Source organism: Emiliania huxleyi (genome assembly GCF_000372725.1).
Source record: "Emiliania huxleyi CCMP1516 unplaced genomic scaffold EMIHUscaffold_287, whole genome shotgun sequence".
NCBI lineage: Eukaryota > Haptophyta > Isochrysidales > Noelaerhabdaceae > Emiliania > Emiliania huxleyi.
In genome coordinates, this window is record NW_005199878.1 from 104,989 (window position 1) to 124,956 (window position 19,968).

Here is a 19,968-nt window from a genome sequence, read left to right on the forward strand (position 1 = left end):
GTCGAGTCGCACTGCACGCGGAGCTGGCGGCTGCTCAGCACACGGACGGTGCGGCACTGCGCGGCCGAGGCGCTCGTCTCTGCGGACCTGGCGGCAGAGGGCGGCGGGGGGGAGGAGGGGGCGGTCGCGGCGGTGCTGCTGCGCCCTAGCGGCACCCTCCACCGCTTGCTCCTCTCGCCGCCGGCGCCGGAAGGCGGAGAGGCGGCGGAACTGGACGCGAGCGAGGCCGCTGCCGGCGGCGGCGAGGGGCGGCGGGCGCACGCGCCAGCAGGAGGCTTGCCTGAGAGGCGCGGGCTGTGGCGGGCGGCACCGGCGGAAGTGGCGGAGGCGGAGGAGGCGGGGGGTGAGGCGGAGGAGGAGGCGAGGAGCGCGTCGGCGGGCTTGCTGCAGTCTGCACCGACGCCGGCAAAGGGGTTTGGGGCTACCCCGGCGGGGGGGTGGACGTGTCGCGGACGTGTCGCGGACGTGTCTTCCTCGGACCCGGGCGGGGAGGGGGAGGGCGGCGAGGAGGAGGGCGGCGAGGAGGAGGGAGAGGAGGAGGGCGAGGAGGAGGAGGGCACCAGCTGGCTCGCCCTCCCCTCCGGTGCAGACGCCTCCGAGGCGAAGGGCGAAGCGAAGGGCGAGGCGAAGGGCGAGGCGAAGGGGCGGGCCTTGGGCACGGGGCGGGCCTTGGGCACGGGCACCGCCGCCGCGCCCTCCCCGGCCCAGCTCGACGGCGGCCTCGGCGGCAGCAGCCCTGTGGCAGGCTGCGGCACCCCGTGGACGCCAGGCCGCCCCTCGGCCGGCAGCGGCAGCGCCTCCCATTGGGCCTCCAGCGGTGTGCCTTGGGGCCTCGGGGGCGACGGTACCCCGGGGCAGAGCGGCTACTCCTCCGACACCGCCTGGAGCGCGCCGCCCCGCAGCGCCGTCCCGTCTCCGAGTGCCATCTTCCGAGACTCTCTCTCGCTCGCCCAGCCGCACCAGCCTCTGCCGCGCCCTCTGCCGCAGACGCGCCACACCCAAGGCCACCGAGGCCAGCCCACTCGAGGCCAGCCGCAGCATGGGACGGCCCATGCGGCGAAACCGCCGCCCGCGCCCCGCCCGCCGCCACCGGCCGCCACCACCGGCGCGACCAGCCCAGGCCGCAACGCCGCTCCGCCCTCCCCCTTTGGAGCATCCGCGGATGCGCCTCTCGACGCGGTCCCAGGCATGCACGCGTGCCGAGAGGCGGCGCCCGAGGCGGGAACGGAGGCGGCGGCAGAGCCGCGCGCCAACGGGGCGGGCCAGGCGGCGGAGGTTCGTTTTGCGGCGCCGCTCGGGACGACGGCGCCGGTGACGGTCGCTCTTCCCCCACGGCCGGCGGAGCCTCCTCCAGCACCCCACCTCCGGCTCGGGAACCCGGAGCGCGTGCGGGCGCTGCTCGCCCCTCCGCCCGTCGGCGGTGCGCCGGCGTCGAGGCTCGCTGTTCTGGTCGAGTGTCCGCCCCTGCCCGAAGGGTGCCCTCACCCCTCCGCCTCTTGCGCGGTAGGCTCGCCGCCCCGTCGGTTCATTCCTCGGGGCTGCTGCGCGCGCGCGCCGTCGCGGCGGAGGCGGAGCAGGAGGCGCGCGGGCGGGACTTGTTCGCGCAAGAGGTGGAGCGGCGGGCGCTCCGAGAGGCACGCCGCCGCCCTCGAACCGATGCGGGACGGCGTCTCTTCACGGCTCGTGCCGTGAGCAGGCGAGTCGGGCCCTCGAGGCGCCGCTGCACGAGGCCACACGGCGCGCGCCATCTTCCGCAGCCCAGACGCGTGTAGTCGAAGAGCTGTAGAAGGCACACACGCGTGCAGGCCAGCCGAGGCTCAGCTGCGGTGCGACGCCGTTTGGGTACGGGCCGCTGCCGAGCCTTCTAGGAACCCTCTAGGAACCCTCTAGGAACCCTCGAGGAACCCTCGAGGAACCTTCTAGGAACCCTCTAGGAACCCTCTAGGAACCTTCTAAGAAGCTTCTAAGAACCCTCTAGGTACGGGCCGCTGCCGAGCCTGCAAGAGCCGGGCAGCGGTAAGGCGCGGCCGAGGGCGCGCCGCGCCGACAACCCGCGCTGGCTCGCGGCAGCACGGGCGAGTGCCATGCCGAGATCAGCCGAGATCAGCCGAGATCAGCCCCCAGATCAGCCGAGCGAGACCGTGTCCTCCGAGACTCCTCACGGGCAATGCAGCCGCCGCTCCCTACAGCCACCGTGCCTGAGGCCGGGACTCGATCTGCGGGGTAGGAGCTGCAGCCCGACTTGCGCGACCTCTTCACAGCAGACCGCGAGCCGGAGGCCACCGACACGGAGAGCCACGGGATCCCGACGCCCGGCGTGCTGCGGAGCCTGCGCCCGCGCCAAGACGTCGCCGTTTCTCCCGCGATCTGGCCGAGCGCGCTGTGGAATCGGCCGAGGCAGCGCTCAGAGGTGACGTTTGACTAAGCGAGGGCGAATCGATTCCGTCTATTGCTACAACACATTCTCGTTTACCTGGATTAGCCCCAAGACGCGATGCGAGTATTTGACACCTCCTCTCTCGGATACACGAGGCATCGTATAGAATATATTATTTGACATGTCTTTTTATGAACAAAGAGGAGAGCGCCGCGGCGGGCCGCCGGGCGCCCCGGCGACCATGATTGTGCCGGCGACCCAGAGCCACAGCCAGACGCTCCAGAGCGCAGTGCGCAGAGCCAGAGGGAGAGCCGGCCGCGGGGCGACACGCAAGTCGCAACGACTCGCAAACGGATCCACACGGAGTGTGTTGGGGACACTCGAGTCGTCGCCGTCTCCGAGACGCGAGCGGAGCCACACAGGGACCGTCAAGACGCACTGCACTGCGCAGCCGTCTGAACTAGCACTGCTCCGCCGAAATGCATGAGGCACCGTTGTGCCAAATCGGCGCGCCAGCCGGGCACTCGCAGCGAGCCACGCACAGCATCACGCACGGCATGATCGGCGGTGACTCGCAAGTGCGCGTGCACTTCGAGCCGCACTCCTTCCAAACCCGGCCACCAGTGCACTTCTCCGGTGCCACCTCGAGGTCCTGGCCCCGCGCCATCCACCCATCTCCCTCGGTGGCGATGATGGAGCGTGAGTCGGTGGATGGATCATCCGAGCGCGGCAGCCGCCAGCCGTTGGTCTGCTCGGTGAGGCTCGCGGCGGAGGCGGAGGCGGCCCAGCTCGCACCAGCGACGGCCGCCTCTCCAGTCTGTAGCAAAGAGGGGCGGGGGTTGAGAATGGGAGTGAGGGCGGGCTCGATGTGCGCGAGGGCAAGAGGTGCGAGCAGTGTGGTTGAGTGCACAGTGCACTGGAGTGTGAACTGTGAGCGGCGGGTACAGGAGCGAGTACCTAACAATTTTCAAGCAATAAAATATAATCGGTGTCAAAACCCTTCGATATAAAGGTGTAAATCGCGATTTTTTTCGAGCTCAGACGGCAGCGAGCGACTTTTGCCTGCAGCCTAAGTAAGGCTAAACTCTGGGGGGCCGCGGGGGCTGGCCCCCTATAGGACTGGGTCCAGCCCTTTGGCACAGATCTGACGTTTTATATCTGAAAGTATAGAGATGAGAGTGAGGTAGAACCGGACCCGGTCAAAGTCGGCGGGTTTCGGAGGGGGGGATATGACACCGGAAAACGGCGCGCATTTGGGCACATGACTGGGAGAACTCTGTGGTGGACCCGCTGGGCGAAAGGAGCTCGCAGACCGTTGCAGCCTCACGATGTCATTGAGCGGAGCGAGTGCGAGCGCGGCGGCCAAGCAGCGGCACCAGGAGCAGTGTCTGAGCTCCCCTCCAATTTGAACGGGCCTGTCCAGCCCCTCCGGGCTGAAGCGCACGTCACATCGTCGAAGCGGCGAGCTCATGTAAAATAGACTCGTGTCGTCCATTGCGTCATACTTCTCATTCAAAAACATGCCCGGCCGCACGCCCAACAAACACAGGAGGAAAGACGGAGAAGGTGAGAGAAACTCCCAGTTCGAGCAGAGGCGACACCCCGGCGGGCAAAGCGTGAAGAAACAAAAAAAGAAGCCTGGCACTTGATTTGGCCTTGGCACCAGCCTTGGCGGGCGGGCACGCGGAACATGCACAGGCGCCACAAGGGGCGCAGAACCGACCTAACCCGTCGGAGATGGCGGGAAGGGAGTCCCCCGGGTCCTGCGCGAGCGCGAGAGTAACCCCAGGAGGGCCAAGATGAGCGGTGCGCGCAGGGTTCGGCGTGGAGGGCGATGAACGCGCCGCGCGGGGCGCCGCCTCACCGGCCCTCGCCAACGCCTCAAAAGTGGCGCAGAGTGAGGCGGCGAGAACCGAGCGAGCACGTGTGTGAGCCCCGTGGCTCCAACCGGGCCCTTCCTTTTTTTGAGCAGGTGTGCCGCCGCGCGAGCGACGCTCCGAGATCGCCCGAGATAGCGCGGCGCGGCCCCGAGATCGCCCGAGATAGCGCGAGATCGCCCGAGATTGCGCGGCGCGGCCCGAGATCGCGCACCTCGGCACTCGGCGAGGTGGATGGGTTGGGAGCGAGGGGGCGGAAGTGCCGTCAGTGCGGTAGACGGTGAGCTCGGGGCGCGTGAGCCGGACTTGGGGGCCGGACGGCTTTCATTTATCTCTGCGTTCTCGCACATGGAGTGCGAGATACTCGACTTTCCGCCCCAAACTGTCACTCCCCTTTCTCCCGGCCGGGGTGGGGCCTGGGGCGCGCGCGGGGGCGGCGGGTGTGCGGGATGTCTGTGGGCCCGAGAGCGATATGCCATGTCCGCCTTGCTTTGTTTCCTAACATCGAAGGCTAGCTCAAAAAGAAAGGAGATATCCGTTCTCCCGAAGAAACAAAAAAGACCTGGTATTTGTCCTGCCACGACTACCAACCAGGTCCCATGGTGTGTTCATTTGGGCGGGGGTCATAACAGCAATTTATTTGACTGACACTGAGAAGGTGAGAGAGACTCCCAGTTCGAGCAGGGGCGACACGGCGGGCAAGCGGGAAGAAACAAAAAAGAAAAGGATGATCCGTGCCTGCGCGGCTTGGCGCCACGCCCTGCTCACGAGTTCGTTGCGTTCGGGGATTGACGCGAGCCCCGTCAGCAAAACCTGAAATGGCCGCCCGGTCCGTCGCCCTCGCCGTGACGCTCTGGTGGTACTACCGCACCCTCGTCCTGAGCCGCTCGTGGCAGACGCCACTGGCGCTTGCATCGGGGCTCGCCGAACTGGGGCTGGCCGCGTTGGGCGGCGGAGTCGGCGGCGCTATTCGCGAGGCCCGCGCGGTCGCGGCCGACCTGGCGCGACCGTGGGCCGTCGCAGCCGACCCGACCATCACGTCTGGCCGGCAGCTGTACGAGCGGCTCCTCCTCTCCCTCTCGTGCGCGACCTCCTACACGTACGCCTACGGACCGCTCTCCGGCGTGGTGCAGTTCGCCCTCTTCGCGCCGTGCGAGGCGCTCGCCGCGATCGGCCGCGGCCCGTCGCTGCTCGACCCTTTTCGCGCCGCGACGCTGCTCTGCGCGTGGCTGCTCTTTCACCTCGGCGAGCAGCGCCCTCTCGCCCGCGCCTCTGCCCCCCCGCCACACCGCTCACCCTCTCCACCTGTCCCCCCCCCCCCTCCGCCGCACCGCCCGCAGGCCACCAGCTCGCCATCTCCGCGCTGCTGCACCGCTACTTCTCCCACCGCTCCTTCGACGCGCCTCGGCTCGTCTCGCTCGCCCTCGGCGTCTGCGCGTGCGGCGCCTCGCAGCGCGGGCCGCTGTGGTGGGCGTCGACTCACCGAAGGCTCGCCGCGTTGAGCCGAGATTGAGCCGAGATTGAGCGCTGCCCGAGAGGAGCCTCGATTGAGCGAGAGGTCGCCCGAGGCGGGCAGCGCACTCGTGCCCGGGACACCCTTCCCACCTTCGGCTGGCGGCGGAAGGCATGGTCAGGCGGCGCCGCTTCTCGACCATGAATGGTGAGTACACAAGTTGTGATGGTCAGGCACCACCGCTTCTGCGACGAGCGCGACGCGCCGACCGACGCCTCGCACCCCGACAAGAGGCGTTCTGACGCGGACCGCGACCCGCACTCGCCGGTGGCGGACGGATGGCTGCACGCGCACCTGCTGTGGATGACGCAGCGGCGCAACTTTGCGACGCGGCCCGAGTACGTGTCCGACTGGCTCCGCGCGGCGCCCGAGCTGCTGTTTGTGGACCTGTGCTTCATGGACGTGCTCGGCCTCATCGAAGGCGGCTGGACGGCGCTGCTTGGGGCGGTCGAGGGGCGGAGCTACCGGTGGGCCACCGCCGCCATGCTGCTCAAGCACGGCCGCACGCTCGGCCGCGCGACGGCGTGGCACGCCACCTTCGCAGTCAACAGCCTCTGCCACCACGCGAGCGCGGTCGAGTCCACTTGCGGCAGCCGCAACATCAGCCTCCTCTCGCTCGCCTCCTGCGGCGACTCGTACCACGACAACCACCACCGCAGGAGCGGGGCCGCGAGGCACGCGCCGCCAGAGGGGCTCGACCTGGCATTCGCCGCCATGTGCGCCGCGCAGCGGATCGGCCTGATCCACAAAGTGCGCGAGAAGTGAGCGCCGTCGCTGCTTGTCTTTGTGTCCCGACGTGCGACGAGACGAGACGTCTGGAATGTGTGAAATACGTATATACACACATCGGACATTGTACGCTACGCGTCTGGGCTAGTTCCAGTTCACTTGGCACAGCTCGCGTGTACAGTGTTCCAAAACCTTGATTTTGGTCTTTGATCTTTGTGCCATGCTTGAGACGAACACGAAGGCGATGCGGAGCGAGGAGGAAGCCGCGAAACGTCAAACGAGCGCGGTGCGCGCGAGGATTGCCAGGACGGCGCTCGACGGCCACAGTGTCCTCTGCCAAGCTGCAGAACATGTGCGAGCCAGCGCCTACGCCGCTCAAGGAGTCAGGCGCGGAGCGCCGCGCGCGGAGCGCGCCCCGAAGAAAATTTTGAGGATTGAGGAGGGCGAGGTGTGGGATTGCGAAGTGACCGTTACGGAAAGCATGCGCGACGCTGCCTCTTTGCACCGCTCGCTCGCGGCTGCGGGAGACATGGCCGCCGATGCGGCTCGCACTCGCTCGGCGGGCCTCCGTCCCACAGCCGCCCGGGCGTGCCACGGGTCTGCCTGGCGCTGCGCTGCTCGCACGCTGCACTGCACAAAGCTGCGACAACAAGGGGAGGCTCCTGAGCTTGAGCGTTGAGCAGTGCAGCTGCGGGCGCTCGTGGGCGGCTGTGCAGTGGTGAGAGTGCCTGATTGGAGGCGAGCTGGTGCTGCGCCAGGGTGCGCAGCATGCGCTCTTGCTCTGTGCTGAGGCATGCTGGCTGGCGCCCAACACAATGCCCTGGATGCATTGCTCCACGCCGTGCTGGCTGGTGCAGTACTGCCAGTGCGCCGACTGGCGCGCAGGGTGCGCGTCGCCGCGCGTGGCACGGGTGGCTCGAGAGGCGCGGCTGTCGTTCAACCCCGCGGCGCATGTGCGCCGCGGAAGCTGCTCGACAGGCTGCGGGCATCGCTGCGGCAGAAAGCGCCCGCCCTCTGCTTTGCTTTCGCCCGCGTTTTACGACAACTTTCGGTTTATCATAGCCGCCGAACTTTACCTCGCTGTTTCTTTATAGGCGTCTCGCAGCTGCGTATTCTCGTATTATCTTCGAGTAGTTGCGTGGGGGCGGTATGTATTCTCGTATCAGTAGTTAGTGTCGTGTCCACTAGCTCCGAGTAGAGGGGGCGTCCTTGCAGTTAAGGGGAAACCTGGTACGCGGGGCTAACCCTCGGAGAGTATTCTTTAGCTCCGAGTAGAGGGGGCGTTCCGCAGCTAGGGGAAACCCAAAGCGCAGAACCAACCCTCGGAGACCCGTGTTATGGCCCTGCGAACGCGCACCCCCGGGGCTAGGGCTTTCTTGCCCGCAACCCGATGCCGAGCGTCCGGCCAACTGGGTGCGCTTCTTAGCTCCCCGGTCCTGGGCGTGAGGTTGATGACCGCACTCCAAGTGCTCCAAGGATTTCTATTAAAGCGTGGCCACAACTGACTGCAACAGACTGTCTTCATGTGTCTAGACTCTACCGGTACCGCGGTGCGCTCCGCGCACATAGGTGCCAGCGCGCTCCGCGCGGTATCTACACTCATACAATGAGTTGACATCTCCCATGAGGGCGAGTTAGGGCCAGCAGTAGGCCTTGCGGCTGGCGGCGAGATTGCTAGAGGCGGAGCAAGCCTGCTCAAGCCTCACACGTTCGCACCTGTCGCCTGTCGGTGTGTTGTGCTGTTGTTTGTTCTCTTGGCACCTTGGAGTGCTGGGGGGCGACAAGGAGAATGTGGCCCCGAGTTATGTGTACGCCAACTCAGGGTGTGTGGCAGCCAGCTGGCTGTGTGTCTTGTGAGCCTGTTTGTGTCTGTGTGTCGCTCGTGCCAGTTTCGGGCGGCTGAGATCCTGTGCCAAGCCGACGACACGTACATGCGCCACCCACGCCGCGTCGGTGTTGGCGGAACAGAGCAGACAGCTGCAGACGCCTTCGAGCGCCTGCAGACCAACCGACTCGAGGACTGCGGCTGCGTGTCAAACGACGCCAAGATCAAGGCCATCTGCCCGGCGGGTGGCGTCGACGGCATCCCAGCTGCAATCCTCGAGCAGCAGGAGGGCGAGATCCAAGGTGTCAAAGTCGTCGGCACCTTTGTCGCGCCCGACACCGACGCTGGTCGCCAGTACGAGCGAAACCAGCTGTGCAAGACGTTCGCCAGCAGGTTCAAGGTACTCGACGAGGTCGACCAACTGCGTGACACCGATAAAGACCCGGACGTCTCGCAGCTCTTCTACAAGCTGCTTCGCACGCGCAACGGTACTCCGTACTATTGGATGCGGACTCACCTGCCCGACGTCATCGTGCCCGTCCTCAACACGGTGGTGCTCCCGCGGCTGCGCACCTCCTTCGAGATCCTCGCCAGGGCAAACGGCACGCCCACAGAGGAGCTCGACCGCGCCTGGGAGGAGGTGCAGCTCTCGGTGGCGAAAGGTGGCTCAAACATTGGAGGGCACGCCGACGTCGCCGACGCGTGCTTCGTCGCCGCCTTCCTCGCCGTCTGGCCATCACTACGTGACAGGCCAGCCTACCGGGGCCACGCCCTTGCTGCCGGCGGCGCACCGCCCCTCGTGCAACCGCCGCTACTCGTCCACTTCAACAAATACTACAATTCCATCCGCGACCGCTGCATCAAGCTCTGGGGCGTCTACCGCGCCCGTGCCAAGCATGTCGACTTTGGGATGGTCAACAACTACAACCTTGGGTACTACCGTCCGTCCGGCCTCCCGCTCGTTAGCAAGATGCCGCCCGTCTCCGACCTCTACTCTGAGCAGAGCACTTCTCCAGTCCCTAAACAGGGCACGCTCGCTCAGATTGCGTCGCACGAGCGGTGGCTTCGCTGCCTCGCCGCCTGCGAGCAGCTGGATGCTGAGATGGACGACCCGAACGGCGTCAAACATCGGCAGGCGACACGCTTCATCGCCGTCTCTCAGTTCGCCTCGGGAGCGTGGCTCGACCTCTGCCCCGACGGCCGGCACTCCTCCAAAATCACCTCGGAGGTTTTTGCCACGGCGCTGCAGCGCCGCCACGGCTACTACATTTCCTGCGCCAAGTACGTGTACGACGCCAAGGAGGCGGCTGGTGAGACAGTCACCATCGGTATGCGGAAGGGCGACCAGCTTGCAAACGGATCGAAGGACATTCCGTGCGAGCACAACATTCGTCACAACGGCACCATGTATGCGGCGGCCAACATGGTCCGTGCACGAGCCTGTGGCAAGCTCGTGCTCGGTGACAAGGCGAACCCTCAGACGACTTTCCATCTCAACGAGGGGCACGTCACCGACATGTGTGAGATCGGCGGGGACCTGCAGTCCCAGCGCGATGTCCACTACGAGGTCAAGGTGCCTAGCGCCCTCACAAAGACGAGGCAGGCTGGGCAGGGAGCGGCGGCACACGGCGGATGCTGTGCGTCACTGGGCCACAAGTTTGGCTTCGGCAACACCCTCGACCAAACCTTGCTCAAGGTTCTTGGGTGCAAAGAGCGCGGCCACAAGTCACAGGGCCCGCTCGTCCATGCGACCGGCAAAGGCTGGGTCAAAGAGCACAAGGGACAGTACTACGACGCGCTCCATGTCAAGAACGGAATCGTCAAAATTTGTCTCGTCGAAAGCCAGGGCGGCATCGCGCCGCCAACCAAGAGAATCATCCACAACTTCGCCAAAGAGGTCGGCAGCCCGAACGCCGTCGACCGCACCGACTACGGCACAGCCTCCGGCAGCGCCCGGGGCTTCGCCCAACACCACTCGCAACAGCTCTCGCGCGCCGCCGTCAGTGGCGATGCGCAAAACATCAACAACGCTGCTCGCAACATGCGTGTCATTCATGACCGGTCTCAATGCCCCACCCCCCTGCGCGCGGGCCTTCTAAGCCCGCGGGTAGTCCCCCCCCATCCCCAGGGCCTCCAGGGCTCGCACCTCAACCTCTCACAGGCCAGCGCACAGCGCCATAGAGGTATTTTCTTCTCTGTGCCTTTTGTGGTGCTAGTTCGTGCCAGTCTGCTGTGAGAGGGGCTTGTGTATTCGTAGAATTCTTCTCAATAACAAGGCTGTGAAGTGGTCTCTCCTCACTGTCACATGGCTCCTTCCGGCCGTGGGAAGCGTCGCCGCGAGGAGGACGAGGACGACGAGGACGAGCCGTCGCGCGCCCAGGCGCGCGCGGAGTCCGAGAGCGACGACGAAGCGGGCCGCGAATCGGACAGCGAGGGCGACGAGCGCAGCGACGACTCATCCGGCGAGGTGCGCCGCAGCGAGATCGCATGATGGCTGGCGCTGCCCCGCAAAAGTCGCCATCCCCGTTCGCGCCACGCGCGCCGCGGTTGACCAACGCCGCCCTGCTCCGCCTCCTGATGCCGTCATCCGCCTCCTCTTGGCCCGCCTCTTGACCCCGCCGTGCGGCCCCGCAGTCGGACGAGGAGGAGGAGGGCCTCTTTGTGGCGTGCCAGGAGGGGAGCCTCGACGACCTCAAGGCGATGGAGGAGGCCGGCGCGCTCGAGGTCAACCGGCGCGACCGCGAGGAGGGCGACACGCCCATCTCCGTCGCCTGCCGCTGGGGCCACCTGCCGGTTGCGGAGTGGCTGCACAGCCGCGGCGCAGCGCTCGACTCGCCAAACGGGGCGGGCGAGGCTCCGATCCACGAGGCGGCGATCCACGGCTCTCCCGAGCTGATCGCGTGGCTGCTGAGCGCGCTCGGGCCCGCCGCCGCCTCCGAGATCGAGCGGCGCGCGCGAGGGAGGGCGTGGGAGGCGCGAGGCTGCGGGGCATGTCTCGGACGCGTCTCGGACATGTCCCTAGGTGCGCCGAGGGAGGGTTGACGCCGCTCGGCTTCGCGTGCCTGCGAGGCAACACCGAGGCGGCCAAGGCGCCGCCCGACGCGGCTCGGGACGTGTCCAACCGTCGTGCGCATGACACGTCCACGACACGTCCGCCCAGGCGCTGCTCGAGGCCGGCGCGTCGGCCGCGGCGGTGGACGAGAGGGGGCACACGCTGCTGCACCTTCTAGGAACCTTCTAGGAACCTTCTAGGAACCTTCTAGGTGGACGAGAGGGGGCACACGCTGCTGCACCTTGCCGCCTCGAACGGGCGGAACGAGACCGCCGCCGTCGCGCTCGAGGCGATGGAGGCGGTGCAGGCCAGGGAGGCGGGCGGCGGCGGCGGCGGAGGAGGCGGCGGCGAAGGAGGCGGCGGCGGCGGTGGCGGCGACGACGAGGCGGAGGCGGAGAGGTTGGTCGATGTGCGTGACGGGCTCGGCCGGACGCCGCTCATGCTGGCGGCCGGTGAGGGGAGGCTCGAGGCGGTGGAGTGGCTGGTCGGGAGGGGCGCCTCCGTCGACTCGGCGGACGGCGGCGGAGTGCGGCCGCTCCACTACGCGTCTGCGTACGGCGACGCTCCCTAGACGCTTGCGAGCCACTCCCAAGACACCTCGTCGACACTTCCTAGACTCTTCCTAGACACCTCCTAGACACTTCCTACCTCCTCGACACTCCCAAGACACCTCGTCGACACTCTGCCGAAATTCGTCGACGCTGCCTCCACACCTCCCCGAGCGCAGCACACCTCGAGCACACCTCGAGCACACCTCGAGCTCTGAGGTCGGGTCTGGGCACAGGCGACGCGGCGACGGCGCTGTGGCTGATCGAGCACGGCGCTGCGGTGGGCGAGGCGAGCGACGCAGGCACTTTGCCGCTGCACCGCGCGAGAAGCTCCGACCTGCCCCCACAGTTCGAGCTCATTCGCACGATTGGACTCGCCAGGCAACTTGCCGCTGCACCACGCGGCGCAGGCGGGGGCCGTCGCGCTCGCGGAGCGGCTGCTGCGCGGCGACGGCGGCGCGGGCGGCGCTGGGGCACGGAACGGAGACGGAGACACGCCGATGCTGCTCGCCTGCTTTGGGGGGCACGTGATTAGCCGAGATAGGCCGAGGTAGGCCAAGATTGGAAGGGAGTGGACGAGATTGGCCGAGATTGGACGAGATTGGACGAGATTGATTGGACGAGATTGGCCCGGATCAGCTCGCTTGCTTTGGCGGGCACGTGCGGCTGCGCGAGGCGATTCCGGTCCTCGCTTGCCCCGCCCCTGACATGATGTCTGCACATGCTGTCTGCACATGCTGTCTGCACATTCTGTCTGCAGGCACGTGGAGCTGTGCGAGCTGCTCGCCGCGCGGGGCGAGCCGGTCGATTCGGTGAACGGGGACGGCTGCTCCGGGCTCGTGCAGGCGTGCCACCCACCCGCCCCCTCAACCTCACTCGCTCTCTCTCCCTACTCTGTCTCTCCCTACCCTCTCCCCCCGTCCAACATCCGACGCGCCCACCCACCGGCTCGCCTCGTGCAGGCGTGCGCGGCGGGCCACCTCCCGCTGGTGCAGTGGCTGCTCCCCCGCGCCCCAGGCTTGCTCGAGATGGCGGACGGGCGCGGAGCGACGCCTCTGGTGTACGCGTGCGAGCAAGGCCACGCGGAGATCGCCGAGTGGCTGCTCGAGCAAGGCGCGGCACCGGGCGACGAGGCGGCGCAGGCGGCGGCAGAGGCGGGCCTTGCCGACCTGGCAAAGAAGCTGAAGGCGGCGAAGGCGGCGGCCGCCGCGGCGGGGGGCGAGTAGGTGGTTGTGGGAGGGAGTTGGCTCGTGCTGCTGTCGTGTGCGTGTGGCAACTTGGGGTGACGTCGTAGCCCGCCTGGGTGGCTTGCCGCTTGTGTGTTGATTTGCCGCGAAGCCGAAAGGACGCGTCCGCGGCGAGTTCCGGTGGCGGTGTGGCGAGGTGTGTGATAAAAGATTACACTCACACAGGTGCCAAAAAAAGTTGTGGGCTCCTCGTTGTGGGGCCTGGGGCCGCGAGGGCGGGAGGGGCCTGGGCGATTCCCCGGCGAACCCGCGCCCCTCGTCGCTGCTCGCACGTCGCAGCTCGCGCTGTCCCCGGCGAGCGGCGTCCGGGCAAGCTCCCCCGCTACACGGCTCTAGCAAACACAGCCAAGCTCCTTACTCTCGACGCCCATCTTCTCCTCGAGCCGCACCGGGAACGGAAAGAAGAGCAGTAGCTTCATCGCCCACGCCGGCGGCGCGGTCGTCAGCAAGGCACGCTCCTCGGCCTTGCACCTGCTGCCCTTGGGCCACCGGCCGAGCGCAACGCACGTCTCGCGGCCGTCGCGGCGGCGCGCGTACCGCACGCGCCGCCACCGCCCGTCGGGGGACTCGCGCCGCCGATACGTCAAGTCGAAGGCCTCGCCCGCCGCGCGCGCTTCGGCAAGCAGCCTTCGCAGCTCGACAAACGGCAGCAGGTACGCCTCGGCGCCGCCGCCGCGCGGCCGCTCCGAGGCGGGCGGCGACACGGCCTGTGGCCCGAGCACGCGCGCCATGTACGGGCCGAACTGCCGCGCGCTGTGCCCGCTCGCGAGCAAGTGGCGGCGCGCCGTCGGCGAGAGGAGGTGCGTCACCTCCGCCGGGTAGAGGCCTACAGGAAGTGTCTAGGAAGTGTCCTTCCTGTAGAGGAGGTGCGTCGCCTCCGCCGGGTATAGAGGCCGGCGATGGCGCGCGAGCTCGTGGCCTCGACCCACGCGGCGGCGCCGCCGTCGAGGGCGGGCAGAGCTCCGAAGAGGAGGCCGGTGGGGAGGATGCCGTGGTTGGAGCCCGAGTAGACTCGCAGGTTGGCGAACATGGTGCTGGCCATCATGTCCTGAAGGCCCAGCACGGGGAGCAGCAGTGCGTAGCCCACCGCGACGCCCAGGGCGCAAAGCCGCACGCGGCGGACCGCGCGTGCCAAGGCCGGCGGCGGCGGTGGGGGCGGCGGAGGGGGCGATCTGATGCCTCCGGCGGCAGGGGCGGGGGGCGGCGTGAGGAGCGCCGCCGCCCACAGCAGCGCCAGGCCGAGGTTCATGCCGACGGCGAGGTCGGACGGCGCGCGGCAGAAGCCGCAGACGGCGAGTAGCGCGCTCGCCGCGAGCACGGCAGGGCGCGCTGCGGCGGCGGCGAGGCGGCGCGGCGCGAGGAAGAAGTAGTGGACGAGGATGGTGAGCGAGAATGCGCCGGCGTTGTTTGGCGCCGGCGTGAGCGAGATGAGCAAGTGCAGCAGCACACCAAGGCCGAGGCCGAGGCGGCGGCACGCGGCGCCCGCGCCGCGCCCGTCGGCGGCGGCGGGCACGCAGAGCAGCGCGGGGATGGCGGCCTCGACGAGGATGGTGGCGGCGGGCGCGAGGGCGAGGGCGAGCGGCGGCAGCCACGGGGGCGTGAGAGCGGCGGGCACATAGGCATCGAGGAGCTGCGCGAAGAAGATGGGCGCGCACGAGACGGAGGCGTCGAGGAAGGCGGCGTTGACCTTCCACAGCGCGGTGCACGCATAGAAGACCACGTACTGCGCGCGCACGATGGGCGCGGCGAGGGCGACGGCACGATCGCCGTCGGCGGCGGCGGCGGGCCCGCAGAGCAGCAGCAGCGCGAGCAACGCGGCGTCGGTCTGCAAGTCCCAGAGGAGAAAGTCCCACACAAAGGGCATCTTGCGCAGGATGATGCCAAGGCTCAGCGCCAGGCTCAGCGCGAGCAGCCGCGCCGACGGCGCGCTGCGAGGCGCGCGGGGCGCGAGTGAGTGCGCACTGCGCTTGCGCGAGCCTTGGGCGGTGCCGAGAGATGCGCGCGCGAGTGCCGTCGGTGGTGCGTGGGCCGCGGGGGACACTTCCTAGACACTTCCTAGACACTTCCTCGACACTTCCTCGACACTTCCTGTAGGCACGCCGCGGTTCGTGGGCCGCGGGGGCGAGCGCACCAGAAGAGGAGGAGGAGGAACGGCGCGAGCAGCAGCGGCGGGGAGGCGGGCAGCTGCAGCACGGAGGCCGCCGGCTCGGCGAGCGACGCTTGCGCGTGCGAGAGCGCGCCGCACATGAGTAGCTGCTGCGCCGCGTACATCCGGCAGAAGAGGCGCAGCTGCGGCGGCGCGGCGGCGGGCGCGGCGGCCGCGGGCACGACGGGCGCGCGCGACGACATGCGCACGCGGTGGAAGAGGCGGGTGCCGCGCCCCTCGTACCGCGGCGACGGCGACGCCGAATGCAGCATCTGCCGGTTGTCCCAGACCACGAGGTCGCCCACCCGCCAGCGGTGCGCGTACAAGTTGAACGTCTCAGGGATGGGCGAGGCGCCGTCGTGCGGCACCGCCCACTCACGCGCGCCGTCCGCGCCGCCCGCCGCCGCCGCGCAATTGTCCGCCAGCGCGTTCGGCGGCGGCGGCGGCGGCGGCAAGCGCAGCGCGGCGCGCAGCATCTCGTCGAGTAGCGCCTGTCCGAGATCAGCCGAGATCAGCCGAGATCAGCCGAGCATCTCGTCGAGTAGCGCTACCTGTCCCTCCTCAGTGCCGAGGGGCGTGCCGTCCTCCTCGAGCAGGCAGCGCGTGAAGGCGGGCGCCACGGCGTACAGCGTCTCTCTCCCGCGCATGTCTTTCGCCACCACCGGGAAACGGTTGGTCTCGGGGAAGGCCTCCTCCGGCGGCGTGCCTACAGGAAGTGTCTAGGAAGTGGCTAGGAAGTGTCTCTCGGGGAAGGCCTCCTCCGGCGGCGTGCCGTCTGGAGCACACTCGTGAGGCGTCGCGCGCGTGCCGCCGGGGACCATCTCGCGGAAGCGGCCGTCGAAGACTGCGGTGAGGCCTACGCAAGCAGCCTCGGACATGTCGGGCACGTGTCCTCGACGCGCCCGTCGCAGACGCCGGCGAGGCCTCGAGCGCGACGACGGAGCGCCTACAGGACGGCTTGAGGGGAAGGTGTCGGGCTCCTCCTCGGTGCTTTCCAGAGAGGAGGCCCTCCAGAGCGCCTCGGGCAGGAGTTCGAGGCCGACGCGCGCCGAGGCGAACAGCGTCTCTCCGCCCTGCTTCGGCGTCGCCAGGCAGTACATGGCCGTGACGACGGGAGGCTGCGTGGAGCGCGGCGTGTCGTGCACGCCGTCGGTGTGCCACTCAGCAAAGGACTGCGAGGCGCACAGCGTGCCGTCGGGCACGCCGTGGTGGTCGCGCACCGGGCCCGCTCCCTGGCACTGCACCATCGGCAGCGCCGGCAGCTTCCACCTGTCAACAGGCATGCTGCCGCCTGCAGGGATGCCCGTGACGCCGGTGCTCTGCGCCGTATCAAACGGGCCGGCGCACTCGGACAGCATGGGCACTGAGTCGTCCCACGGAAAGAGCTTGGCGAACTCGGCCTCCTGCGCGGGCGTGAGCTGTTGCTTTGCGAACAGGAGCAGGCCATGCTCGTTGAGCGCTTCGCGACACTGCTGCTGCAGCGCCGGCGAGGCGAGGATTTCCGAGATCGAAGCGTTGGCGACCTCGCGGCCGACGGCGGTGCGCAGAGGATGAAGCTTGAGCGCAGGCGTCATACGTGTATCGGCGTGGAGTATTGCGTTGAGCGGGGTGGGGTGCCTAAAACCCACAAGGAGGGGTACAGCGGGCGGAGAGAGAGAGAGAGAGAGAGACCGCCAATGGCCGTTATCCGTTAGTGCGGACGTCGCCGCGGCTCGCCTCTGCCGCGGCGGCTGCTGCGCGCACGCGGCGGCGCCGCTCTCTCGCGAGACGGCTGGCGACGCGGCTCGCCGCCGACGTACGGTGCGCTCGTCCGACGGTCCGCAGCGTGGCGTGCGCGGCGCTGAGCGCCGCTCTGCGAGCGCCTCTGCGCCTGCACTGCCTGTCTCTGTTGCTGTTGGTGGTGGTGGTGCTGCTGCTGCTGGTGCCGATGCTGCTGCTGGCGCGGCGCGGCTGTGCGACTGGGCTCGACGCGCGCGTCGCGAGCGTCTGACGCGGCGGGCGGCGTCGGGCAGGTGCGCTTCTCTCTCGGGTGGTGGTGGTGGTGGTGCTGCTGCTGCTGGTGGTGCAGATGCTGCTGCTGGTGCGGCGCGGCTCTCCGACGCGACTCGATGCGCGCGTCGCGGCTATCTGACGCGGCGGGCGGCGTCGCGGGCGGCAGCGGTGGCGGCTCGCGGGTGGAGGTGGAGGCTGGTGGCTGTGGTGGACTTTGAGTTTATTTCATGGTCGTGTACGGGGACCGGGGGGTCAACCGGGAGGCAGGGGGTTCAACCAGGCGACGGAGGACCGTGGGCCATCGCGGGGACTGCTGCGTACGGAGGACGCGGCAGATAGATCCGGATGGTCTTCACGCCGGTGGGTGGCACCGAGGCGTCTTGGACGCTCAGCTCTACCTTAAGCTCCTGAGGGGCGCGTGGTTGTAACCACGTAGTATGACTACAACCCACCACAGACACCCTCCCCCACTCCTCACGTGTGTTCACACCCTCACCCTCTCCTCTCTCCTCTCTCTCTCTCTCTCTCTCCTCTCTCTCCTCTTGTCTGTGCTGTCTGCCTGACTCAGGCACTCAATCTGCCGATGCGTGATTGTGTGTGGGCTGCTCCGAGGGGGCCCTCTGTGCGATCCGACGGGTAGGGGGGCTGTGCCCGGGCGGTGTCCGGTGTGGAGTCCCCTTCTGATCCCGCCTGGGATGTTGGGTGTGAGGTTGTGGCGGCTTCGATCCCAAGGGGGGGAGCTGATCCCACTCAATAACCAACTCTCAGGGGCAGTAGGTGGGCGAGCTTCAGGCACGCTCATCTCGATCGTCAAGACGTTGCTACGCGCGGTCTTCCGCGGGGGGAGCTGCGTCGACGGGTGCGGGACCGCGGCGCAGCCAGTGCCGTGGCGATGCCTCCGGCTGTTTGCGGCGGGCGGCTTGCTGCTCGCTGCGATGGCGAAAAACTCGTCTCGCCACACGCCAAGGGCTTATGCTCTGGCGAGACGTGAGGCGCATGCGCCCAGGAGGGGAGGGGGCATGTGTAACGACACTGCTAGAGATGCCTTTCGGGGCCCAGAGATAAAACTTCTGTGATGCCATGCGTGACCTAGTAGTGTCCCCAGCTATGGGCGTGTCCACGTTGGAGCCAGGTGTGGTGTGGGCGCGAGAATAGCTCCGCCGTTTCATGGAGGGCAACCGATGCGAGTCGACTGGTGTGTGTCGTCGTGGTTTCCTATCAAGAATTCTCTCTTCTCTCAGCGGGCGGAGAAAAAAAAAAGTTTTCCCGCCGGTGTCGCTGTGGTGTGGGTGGTGCCAGCGATGCGTCATTTGCGTTTTGTCATTGTGTGTCCGCCTGAGAGAGAGAATTCTTGATACGAAACCACGACGACACACACCAGTCGACTCGCATCGGTTGCCTCCATGAACCTCTCTCTCTCTGTGTCCGCCTCGCCTTGACTTGAAGTGCAGCAAAAAAGAATTTTCGCGAACACTCGCATTCGTTGCGCACACGGTCGCTCCAAGCCCGGCCAAAGGAATCCACCAGAACCTCGAGAACCTCGAGAGGACAGGGTTGCGACCGTGTGTGAGGGAGTGAGTCTGTCTGGTACACCTTGGGAGCCACACGTGGACCGCAAATGACGCGCGACGCGGCCGACCCCGACGCGCGGCACGCTCGCGGCATGCACGCGGAGGGCGACGACTGGTCCAAGCTCCCAAATTCGCAGCGCAAGGATCGGCCGCTCTCGTCGGCGCAGCTCAAGGAGCTGGCAGCAAAGTCGAACGGGAAGGGCTTTGTGGCGCTCGCGGGCAACTGCTCCCTTATCCTCGCCACCGGCGGCGCCATCATGCTCACCGACGGCGTGCTTGTGCCGGCGCTGTGGCGGCAGGCGTGGCCGCCGCTCCTGCTGCTGCTGCTGCTGCTCTGGCAAGGCTTCCTGCTGTCCGCGCTCGGCTTCGCCGCGCAGCACGAGTGCCTTCACTACACCGCCTTCCGCACAAAGTCGCTCAACAGCCTCGTCGGCCGGCTTGTCTCGGTCCCGTCCTTTGCCTTTTTCCTGCACGAGCAGGCGATGCACAAGGAGCACCACACGTACACGCAGGACTTGGAGAGGGACCCGGAACTGGTCGCCGAGGTGGCGGGCTGCACCTACTCGGGCGCCGCCTCCGGGCTCCCCGACGGAGTCGACCTCGCCGCCGTGGCTGCCGCAGGGCGAGACGCTTCCTAGATGCGCCGCGGTTCTCACCACACCTCCCAGCCGCCTCCCAGACAGCGCCGCGGGGGGAGAGACGCCTCGAGCGCGCGCCCGGGGGGGGGGGGGGGGGGGCCCCAATTTGGGGGGGGGGGGGGAATTTTTTAATTCCCCAAAAAGCGAAACCCCCCCCCCCCCCGGGGGGGGAAAGGGTTCCCCCCCCCAAAAAGGTTTTTTTCAAAGGCCCTCCCAGGAAAAAAGGCTTCCAAAAGGGTCCCCCCCCCCCCCGCCCATATTTTTGGGGCTTTCCCAGCCTGGGGGGGTAACCCCCCCCCAAAGTAAAAAAATTTTGGGACTGGGGCCCCGGGGGGGCGGTTTTAAAATTTTTCCCCCCCCCCCAAATTTTTTGTTTTTAATCCGGGCCGGATATTAACCCTAAACCCGAACCTAAACCGAAACCGAACCTTTACCCGAACCCGAACCCTAACC

General features: G+C 67.7%; 7 protein-coding genes across 7 annotated transcripts in view; 4 read left to right on the forward strand and 3 right to left on the reverse strand.

Moving 5' to 3' along the window:
• The window catches only part of EMIHUDRAFT_457948 (hypothetical protein), a gene marked incomplete at its 5' end in the record, with an annotated part of 3,947 nt that extends 1,381 nt beyond the window's left edge, over positions 1-2,566 (forward strand). Inside the window, 6 exons of the mRNA XM_005776019.1 lie at positions 607-919; positions 1,121-1,430; positions 1,508-1,634; positions 1,697-1,737; positions 1,979-2,075; positions 2,228-2,566. Of these exons, the coding sequence (XP_005776076.1) occupies positions 607-919; positions 1,121-1,430; positions 1,508-1,634; positions 1,697-1,737; positions 1,979-2,075; positions 2,228-2,425 (1,086 nt within the window). The 3' untranslated portion in view covers positions 2,426-2,566. The remainder of the gene's footprint in view (positions 1-606; positions 920-1,120; positions 1,431-1,507; positions 1,635-1,696; positions 1,738-1,978; positions 2,076-2,227) is intronic.
• A 271-nt stretch (positions 2,567-2,837) lies between these two features.
• Positions 2,838-3,899, reverse strand: EMIHUDRAFT_239378 (hypothetical protein; the record flags this gene model as incomplete). Its single annotated transcript, XM_005776020.1, has 3 exons — positions 2,838-3,187; positions 3,376-3,446; positions 3,691-3,899. The coding sequence occupies 3 exons, from the start codon at positions 3,897-3,899 to the stop codon at positions 2,838-2,840; spliced, it is 630 nt and encodes a 209-aa protein (XP_005776077.1).
• A 1,173-nt stretch (positions 3,900-5,072) lies between these two features.
• Positions 5,073-6,532, forward strand: EMIHUDRAFT_116320 (hypothetical protein; the record flags this gene model as incomplete). Its single annotated transcript, XM_005776021.1, has 3 exons — positions 5,073-5,561; positions 5,603-5,721; positions 5,941-6,532. 3 exons carry the CDS (start codon positions 5,073-5,075, stop codon positions 6,530-6,532), a joined length of 1,200 nt encoding a protein of 399 aa, XP_005776078.1.
• Positions 6,533-10,623: 4,091 nt separating this feature from the next.
• EMIHUDRAFT_457949 (hypothetical protein) lies at positions 10,624-13,328 on the forward strand (the record flags this gene model as incomplete). Its single annotated transcript, XM_005776022.1, has 9 exons — positions 10,624-10,788; positions 10,956-11,313; positions 11,391-11,434; positions 11,482-11,514; positions 11,585-11,674; positions 11,831-11,925; positions 12,141-12,269; positions 12,682-12,757; positions 12,875-13,328. 9 exons carry the CDS (start codon positions 10,627-10,629, stop codon positions 13,145-13,147), a joined length of 1,260 nt encoding a protein of 419 aa, XP_005776079.1. The 3' UTR covers positions 13,148-13,328.
• Positions 13,329-13,500: 172 nt separating this feature from the next.
• Positions 13,501-15,481, reverse strand: EMIHUDRAFT_457950 (hypothetical protein; the record flags this gene model as incomplete). The annotated part of the gene is made up of 6 exons (XM_005776023.1): positions 15,300-15,481; positions 15,024-15,096; positions 14,784-14,891; positions 14,094-14,216; positions 13,873-13,977; positions 13,501-13,803 (listed from the first exon to the last, which is right to left on the reverse strand). The coding sequence occupies exons 1-6, from the start codon at positions 15,437-15,439 to the stop codon at positions 13,501-13,503; spliced, it is 852 nt and encodes a 283-aa protein (XP_005776080.1). The 5' UTR covers positions 15,440-15,481.
• A 354-nt stretch (positions 15,482-15,835) lies between these two features.
• On the reverse strand, positions 15,836-16,888 carry EMIHUDRAFT_239384 (hypothetical protein; the record flags this gene model as incomplete). Its single annotated transcript, XM_005776024.1, has 3 exons — positions 15,836-16,020; positions 16,099-16,183; positions 16,265-16,888. The coding sequence occupies 3 exons, from the start codon at positions 16,886-16,888 to the stop codon at positions 15,836-15,838; spliced, it is 894 nt and encodes a 297-aa protein (XP_005776081.1).
• A 1,911-nt stretch (positions 16,889-18,799) lies between these two features.
• The window catches only part of EMIHUDRAFT_457951 (hypothetical protein), a 2,352-nt gene continuing 1,183 nt past the window's right edge, over positions 18,800-19,968 (forward strand). Inside the window, exon 1 of the mRNA XM_005776025.1 lies at positions 18,800-19,511. Within this exon, the coding sequence (XP_005776082.1) occupies positions 18,925-19,511 (587 nt within the window). The 5' untranslated portion in view covers positions 18,800-18,924. The remainder of the gene's footprint in view (positions 19,512-19,968) is intronic.